Source organism: Aplysia californica, unplaced genomic scaffold (genome assembly GCF_000002075.1).
Source record: "Aplysia californica isolate F4 #8 unplaced genomic scaffold, AplCal3.0 scaffold00544, whole genome shotgun sequence".
Classification (NCBI taxonomy): domain Eukaryota; kingdom Metazoa; phylum Mollusca; class Gastropoda; order Aplysiida; family Aplysiidae; genus Aplysia; species Aplysia californica.
The window spans coordinates 215,759-224,645 of record NW_004797814.1 but is presented as its reverse complement, the minus strand read 5'-3'; the positions used below and the strand labels follow the sequence as shown (position 1 = coordinate 224,645).

The following is an 8,887-nucleotide window of genomic DNA, read 5'->3' as shown; positions in this document are numbered from 1 at the left end:
ATGATGATGATGATGATGATGATGATGATGATGATGATGAGATCAATCTTATTGTTGTAATTCTGTCCCGTGGTCATCTGTTCGCCAAGCTGAGTCCGTATCAAACACAGCATGATGGCCCATTTACCGTTAATTGAAAGTTGAAAGGATTTCTCTTTCCCTCTAAGACGAGGCGCTGCAATAGACAACAATTTGGAACAGTTGCTCTTCAGTTCACGTGTACTTGTATCAGTGTTACTTTGCGGTTTTAGTAGCTTTTCGTGTACTGCAGACGCACTGTGCTCACAAATCTCCATTGAATTCGTTTAGTTTAAATTAAATAAGGATAGGCTAGATCTAGGTGTCGAACAGATGCAGTCTAGAAACCTTGTGACCTTCTGACCAACTGTCGTTGAATGTGATTAACACGTAGTCCTTCGACATACGGTTCATTTTTGCCACTCTAGCGATATGAATGAGCAGTGAGCAGTGGCGTCGATTAAAACATTGTTATGAATAATTTTTTTAGGCCCACAACTTTTCCACTTCTTCCTACATTTATCCAAGGTTCAAAATAAAATTCAACAGTGAAAATGTCGCTGCACTAAACCGCAACAAAAGTGAAGCAACCAGGTCACCCTTATATATCTCCTGTTCATCAAAATCACTTGCTAATTTTCAGGTCGCGCCACCGGCAATATTGTAAAGTCTATTTTAGTTGCTCAAAATCAAAGAGGTGAGTGAATTATCTTGTAGTAAAGGATCTTTGATAGACTCTAGACCAATACGATCTTAACCTCTTTGGTTTGGGCCTACACTTACAAAACCACATTTCATCATTGTTTCAGTCGACGCGTATTAAAATTAATAAATAGTTTCCCGCAACGACAAGAATTATTTGGTGTGAAAAGTTGCACCCGTGGGAATCGAACCATAGACAATGTCACAAAAATAGTTTCTGTCTCTTGTTCTGGTGTTAATGTACCGGGAAATATCAAATTAGAAGAGGTCCCTTTGTACTGGACTCGTCACTTCATGTTATATATTCTTTTACAGCGTGGAATACATGTTAGGCTAGAAGGTTTCAAAGGCCATTGGAAGTCATGTTTGATTCGTAGATTTGGCGTAGATTAATCCGAGTGTGACGCACTTCCCTAGTTATGCTATCAACAGTGACTTGGCGTTCATTCTCTAGGCCTATTTGGTCTTGGTCTCAACCTGTTTCATACAGCTTTGGTCCCTTTGACTCATGGCGTCAACAGTGGGCCAGCTACGTTGTGCACAGTGTAGCCTTAAAGAGTCCTGCTACTTCTTCACATAGCTTATCAACCCGAAACAACACTTTAAAAGAACAGAGTTTTTGGCACTTTCAAAGTCGTGAAATCGGTATAAACTTCCTGAGAATCTATACAAGCAGTGTAAAAAAATATATAAACAGTAAAACAGGTAAACATGTATGATGACTTGAAGAGAGCCCACAACAAACTCAACAAAGCGTATGTGTATGCCCCACATGCTGTCACAGTCAAAGCCATAGTTTCTCAGAACTGTAACTGTAAGCCACGTCTATGGCGACCTTGCCACTGGGATACAGCCGTCAAGTTGCTCCTGGGGCAATGTCCGACGTCGCTCGCTTCTCTGAAAGTCCCAGACAAAACCGGGACAAGCCCGGGCACAGGCCAGCGGACTACCAACCGCCCTCAGCTCTGTCCCTCCGCTCACGCTCTCGCCTTACTGCGTCGGAGACTCACTTCCAGGGTGGTCCTTGCTTTGAGAATTGGCGAACAGTATGGTGAGCATACTTTTGGACAATATAATTATCCCATTTCGTAAGGGAAAGAGCTGTCTAAAAGATTTCAAATACTCTATCATAAAGACTTATATTTTTTAAACAAATGAACACATTCCCTAACGCACTGGCCAGATTCAATTAACCCGTACTTGAAATTTCTGAAGTAGTTTGGAAGAACAATATTCTTTCTTCAAATCGTATTTTGCATTATTCTACCAAAGTATCGGGAAAAAACAGCATTGTGTAACGCTCATTTTCCTAATTGGACACGTGTCCGCCATTACATAGTCACATGAAATTTAAAAAAGTAGACCAATATTGTCTAAATTTACTTTTGTCGTGAATAGCTGAAAAGGGTTGCTGCTGCTACTACTACTACTACTACTACTACTACTACTACTACTACTTCTACTACTACTACTACTACTACTACTACTACTACTACTACTACTACTACTACTGCTACTACTGCTGCTGCTGCTTCTGCTGCTGTTGCTGCTGCTGCTGCTGCTGCTGCTGCTAAAGTAGTCTCCCCTTAAGATCCCGGTCCTTGGGAACAAGGAAAATGCGGCATCTTGACCGAGTACCCCGAGGGTGTAAGACATAATTGTGTTGTGACAGCACAAATAAAGATTCGAAGAACGAAAGACGGGCTTACGGCCCCAAAAAATTTGACCACATAAAGCCGAGTACGGGCATCAGTCTGTCTTGTGAATTCAGGCACAGAGCTGAAAAAGTGCAATAGTCAGGACCGATGAGTTCATAGTTCGGTGTGTGTGTGTGCAGGATTTTGGGGAAGAGAGAGAGCGAAAGAAAGAGGGTGTATTATTATGTATTAATCGACAGTTAATGTGTGTAGTCAGAAAGCGATACTGGTAAGTCCTTCTTCTATTTTCTCCCTTTGCTTTTTTGTCTATCTATCATTCTTGCTTTTCCAGAGCACTAAATGACCTTTGCCTTGTTTATGTGCTTCTCCTTACTCAAACCAAACCTGAAAGTAAATGGTGGTAGTACGTTTTCTTCAATTTCATTAATCAACATTGTGCTGTGGCTTTTTGATTGTTTTGTCTTTTAATCTTAAAAAGTTCTTGCTTCTACTGTGTACTCCTCTTTACTTATTAAAAAACGTTTTGAAAAGCTACTTTCTCACCCGTTAGTTGTTGGAAGCCCTTGATTAACGGGGGCGCTTTTGTGGCATTTATGACGAACATAGGTGCATCCTTTTCTTCAGTTCTAACCTCACAATGTTTTATTGGAACTGGGCATGGTGTTTTTATCAGAGCAGTCAGCCAGCAGCTTTCAGACTGAGAACCCGCACTGTCCTCGGGAAAGAAGAAGTCTTGGCAACGAGACGGGCCGGGCGGGAACGACTGGGGATCACAATGGCGTCTTGGGGGAAATTGTGGGCATTTTGCAGGAAGAAAGCATTCTCACTCAACTTCTTCAGATCGTGGACTCCATGAAAAACAAACCAGGTGAGTATCATTTTTTAAGCAAAACGTATCCAACTTTCCCCCTCTTTCATAAAGGTTGAAAGATTTTTGTTTGATTCAATCTTCTGTTTATAGATTTGAAATTTACATCAGTTTAAAAGGAATGTAAAATTGAGCTGTAAGCATGACATTCTAATGAAGTAAACCTGATATCATGATTTTCTATCTCAAACATGTGTAGGCGCGCTCTTATGACCGTATGCAGTTGCGAGCGCCGTAAAACTCTTACTAAAACAAAACAAAACAAACATTTGAATTATTTATCTTCGGACATTCTACTACCTCGCTACCTTTTCTTTTCCTGCTCAAAAGTTGTAGACATACCCGTCTACAAGCTGAGCAGTCCTCATCCATGTTTTAATTTCTCAGTTCAGCCAGCTGAGTGGAAAAATTTGTTGAATATACCGCAAAGTTACATGTGTTTGGAAAACGACCTGTCTTCAACATGTTTTTTAAAGCTAAACTATCTGTGGCTTATTTTAATAAGGAATTCAGCTGAGACTGGATGAGGTTTGGACTGAGCTTGGCACTTTGATCTGTCGCATGATGCCAGTTTGCTTAACATGTTACCCCCTTGTTCTGCCCGTTCTCGGCGCGGACGTGCAATCTTAATTAAGACTGCCAAGCTGACCACGGGCTCCACCATGTTGGACTCTTATGACTGTGATATGTTACGCCCCATCGGCACAGTTTAGATTATGTAGAATGCAGGCTGCTTCGACCCTAAATGTCAAGGTCAGCCAAGGCTGAGGAGAAATAACGTCCCAGCAGAAAGACGGAGATACTTGACAAAAATTATCCCCACATTGGATTAGAACGCACATCTTCTGCGTGCTACAGGGGGGCACGGAGCCGCTACACCAAAAACGCCGGTGTGTTGGACGCTTGATACTTTTGAAAGGTACTTTACCATGATCATAATATGTCACAGAAACCAACCGGCCGCACTTGGTGACTACTACAGAGTGGGTTACATTCTATTACCTGATTTACTTACTGCCATTTTCATGTTTTAAAAAATATTTAAAAAAGAGACTAGACAAGAACATAATTATTATAAATCATCTGCACCACCGAGAAGAGTATATATTGTGGTGACACCAAAGAAATTATGGACCGCTAGAACGCTTTCACTTCCTGTTTCAGAGTGTGATTCTGAGATACACGTGATGAGAACTCATTCAGGCGTAGATCGAGACCCCAATGGTTGGAATCTGGAAGAAAGCGGAGATAAGACAAGCCACACGACTGGTTTTGGACTACCCAAAGTTGACGAAACGGTTTCTTATGGTTCTTGCAGTTTTCTGCGGACGAATAATGAGTTGGAGAGCAAGAACTCATGGGAAAGATTCATCAGGGAGTGTGCGAAGAGAGATGAAATTGTAGACATTCACATCGAAAATCACAACGCATTGAAACAACTTTATGCCCAAGGGGAAGGGGAAAATCATTTAACTAACACATCTCAAGACATGATACAGCATTCTACTGAAAAGAGTATGGTTTTAACTGAAACTGAAAACACTTTTCCCAAGCCAAATACACATCAACTTGCGGATTCTTTAGTCGTATTGAATTCTACATTCGAAGACCTTAAATCTCAAAGGGATAGGAACTATGACAGTAACACGTCTACTGTACATCAAGTAGGAGATATGCCTTCTATCCAAAACCAACATTTTACAGAAAGTTTCACCGCTGCCGCCTACTTCAACCAAAGGCTTATCCACCCTAGCAAACTATTCCAAGATATAGCTGCAGGGAGGAGCGTGCCCACGGGGGACTATGAGGTGGACTCCCAATTGAATATGCTGCACTGTAATGTTAGTGATGAAAACCTTAATGACCATATTCTTCTGAGCAACTGCCAAGTGACGAACAAGGGCAATGGCAATCAGAAAGAAAAGGTCGACAATAGAACAATGGGGCATTATTTTCCAAATTCACCGAAACACCTCCAAAGCCAGGCTGCATGGGATGTAAATTTCCCTGCTGACAGAAACTCAGTTGGCAAACGCCGTCCTCAAACGATCACGTCACACGAAATGGACGAGACATGTGAAAGGAAAGATATCCAGACCACACACAGAGGTTGCAACTTTAGTTCCAAAATAATGAGCGGCCAAGACATGAACAGCCGGAGCGAACAGGAACGTCGGAGTCCACGGGCAAGCTTTGGGAATCCATTCGTACATCGACCTAGGATCACATACAAGAGGAACCCAACTGACATGCAGTCACACAAAGCTCCCGTGTTCGTCTTCCCTTCTTCTCACGCTTGTGGAAGGCAGCAGTCGTCATCGATGGCGAAGGTAAACGTAGATGTGTGTCTTTTATTACTGGTAATAATGAAATAACTATTTCGATTTTTTAAATTTCGCTACTGTTAGTTCCCGTTAATTAATGTGAAATGCTTGTTTTAGAATTAGAGATTTTTTTTCAGCTGAACACATAAAAGTTCTTTGACTACCAATAGACCTAGATCAATGCCATAAAATCACTAGGTCTATGAGCTCAACTGATTTAATATGCCATGTAAAATATTGCTCTTAACTGCATGTACCTTTCCGTACTAAAGCTTTAATCTGGATCGTCGGAACTAAAACATCCCTTTAAGTTGACACCCAATCTCAGTCCTACAACTAGCTTCAAGGTTCTGATTCAATGTCGTAGGTGCTTATTATATTCCATGTCGAATTTTTACTCTGACTCCACGCAAGACTGTCGTCTATAGTGTAGCAGTTAAGCGCTTTCCCATGTTTTCTATGCAGAGGAATTTTTATCGAGTATCTCGGTCTTATTGTTGTTTTACTGTTGGGATGTTGTGTCCCTCTCATACTGGGTTGGCCTTGACTGGCACGGTTGGAGCCTGTACCTGAACTATCTAAATTGTATCGACGAGGACATAAAAGTCATCTAGATCTACTCTTTAAACAATTCTTCACACAGATGATTCCCTTGGATTTCAATCTTAACGCTGTGTACAAAATGAACGGTCAAGAGTACCTTGACCTCGCCGGCCCCTCGCTGCCTCAGCCTAGCTTGCACGGGTGTGGCGGGTCACATTCTGAGGAGCGAAAGTTCTCAAACAGTCTCGGCTCTGGCCGGGGTGACCAACAAGTCCAGACGGCGTCAACGTGTGACCTTTGTGTGATGAGTGGCGTACAGCATGCAGGCCAAGGAGAACCCGCGGCGCCCATCTTGCCGTGTCTCCAAAAATCCTTTGCTAGTGACACAGCAGTAAAGAAAAGGTACCGTAGTCATTAATTGTGTAATCCGGAAAGGTGGTCTTCTGTACTCTTCCCATAGTACAGGTTTCGATTAACATTTTCTTGTGTGTATTCTCAGAGTTGATCATTCAAAGGCCTGTGGGGGGGGGGTTTTCGGGGGTAGGGGGAGGAGAGAAGGGGTAGCAGATTTGTGTTTCTGTTTGTTGTTGAGGTGTGTAGGGGGGGGGAGGAATGTTGTTTCGTTTGCTTCATTTTATTGTTTGTTAAGCTGGGTTTTGTTTTTCCTTTTCTTTCTTGTCTTTTCTTGCGCGTTATTTTCTTTGTTGTCTTTTCCTGCTGTTTTTTGTCTTTGTTTTTTTGGGGGGGGTAGCTCTTTCAAATGGGGGGGGGGAGTCGGGGGTGGGGGGAGGGTGAATAGATGTTTGTCTGGGTTTTTTTTCTTTATTTGTTTGTTTACTTGGTTTCTTTTGTTGTTTATTATGAGTTCGTTTTTGTTTTGTAGGATTTTTGCTTGTCTTTTTCGGGCGGGGAGGGGGTATTAGCAACGAATGGCAGATAATGCGTATGCTTTATACGGTATAATGACCCGTCGTCGGTGAAAAGCATTTGGGGGGGGGGGGTTTGTAATAATTTTTATCATCAAAGGGTACCGGCCCAGTGGCATTGTGGCCTAATATATCTATCGTATTATTTTGCACTTTCCAAGTAGAATTAACCGTTGTCAAAGACATTTTCCTCCCACTCCCCCTCCCCCTTCTCCACCTTTCGAAATTCGAAGGGATACCATGACACCTACCAGATGCAGTGAAGTCTTGTCTGCGCGCCAGATGGGGCCTGTTGTGGTGGTGGGTGGGACCTCCGCACTACTTCTGGCCATCAGCATACCTCTGGGGGTTACCGTAACACCTTTCATCAGACTCCTTTGGGTAATACAGACTTAAAAGTTACTGTTTGCTTATTTATTGTCCATTTGTCTGTTTGTCTACAAGGTTGGGATCTTCGCAGACGATCCTTTATAATAGCTGTTCTCTACTCTTCCCAAAATCCATCCCGAAGTCCACCCACTTGACTCTTAGTATACGATGTGCCTGTTCAGCTGGCTTAAAGCTTCACTCGTTTGATCACAGTCGTCATAAAGATCTACCTTACCTCACCAAATCCGTCTTATCTATAATCAAACTTACCCACTCAGGTCCTTCCTCCACTTTTCTTGGCCAGATAGAATTGGTTAACACTAACACGGTCACCTTAGCAGAGACTGTGCCCACCATTTCGGAACTTTTCGGTGACATTAAAGATGGTTCCAAGTAGGGAACGGGGTAGAGTGTGTCCCAGTCGCTCTGAAGAAGATACATGTAGTTGTTAACATCCAAAACAACAGGCTGACAGTGTATGAACGCATGTCTTCTCTATAATTATTTACATAAACAACACCTCATAACAGCACTCACTACCACCATCATATTTGCTTTCAGCTCCTTGACAAAAGCTGTATTCCATGAATATGTACAGTTCTGTCGCCATCGATGTCAGTACATGTCGATCTCTAAAGCCTTGATTGTAATCGCTAAGATTATTATCAACATGCTCATTGCATGTTTATGATATATGTGCGGCATTGAACATTTATTTTAAAGTAAAGAATTTTGGACTTCCCACCTGGAAAGAAAATCTTTATTGCAGTCTAACAAATCATTATTAATTAAGCTAACATGTTACAATAACTATAACTATAATATACGTAATACCAAACTCTGAAACGCGCACCAATTCCTATAATTTATCATATGTCGTCAGTTTGATAACAATGAGCCAAGACAAAAATATATAATCAAACGACTCTATGTTTGCTACTTTAATCATTCACTTCTACAAAGTTTGGTGTTATTTTTATGCACACGTAAATAGGTTCAATAAGAGCAGAGTTAAAGGGAAGTTTGCGATGTTGAAAACTTAGATGACAAAGTTGGTTGCGTGCAAAGGAAGAATAGCCACTCGTACGCTAAGAGTTTATATACAATACTGTTGGTGTCGACCTTGCGTCACTTTTTAGACGAAATAACACACTTTTCTGAGTTCCGAATATAATCGAAGTTAGCATCCAGTATTCCCAAGAAAAAAAGAGCCGGATTTTCATTAATTTTAGCTTCCAAATTTATAAAATTGTTGGCGTTGACCCCTTTGTGTCGGTATAAAACACCCGATAAAAATAAGCCATTGCATTACAATACCACTTTTAATGTGAGTGTCCACTGTGCAGTAGAGGTTCACAACTGCTCAGGTTAAAGCTGCACAAGAACCCCTAAAGCAGTTGTGTTTGTGTATGTATGTGTGTGTGTGTGTGTGTGTGTGTGTGTGTGTGTGTGTGCGTGTGCGTGTGCGTGTGTGTGTGT

The 8,887-nt window shown here is 41.7% G+C and overlaps 1 protein-coding gene across 1 annotated transcript in view; it reads left to right on the top strand.

The window, feature by feature from the left end:
• The first annotated feature begins 1,152 nt into the window (after positions 1-1,152).
• The window catches only part of LOC101861980, a 15,902-nt gene continuing 8,167 nt past the window's right edge, over positions 1,153-8,887 (top strand). Inside the window, exons 1-5 of the mRNA XM_005106583.2 lie at positions 1,153-1,771; positions 3,052-3,246; positions 4,411-5,576; positions 6,214-6,515; positions 7,273-7,420. Of these exons, the coding sequence (XP_005106640.1) occupies positions 1,432-1,771; positions 3,052-3,246; positions 4,411-5,576; positions 6,214-6,515; positions 7,273-7,420 (2,151 nt within the window). The 5' untranslated portion in view covers positions 1,153-1,431. The remainder of the gene's footprint in view (positions 1,772-3,051; positions 3,247-4,410; positions 5,577-6,213; positions 6,516-7,272; positions 7,421-8,887) is intronic.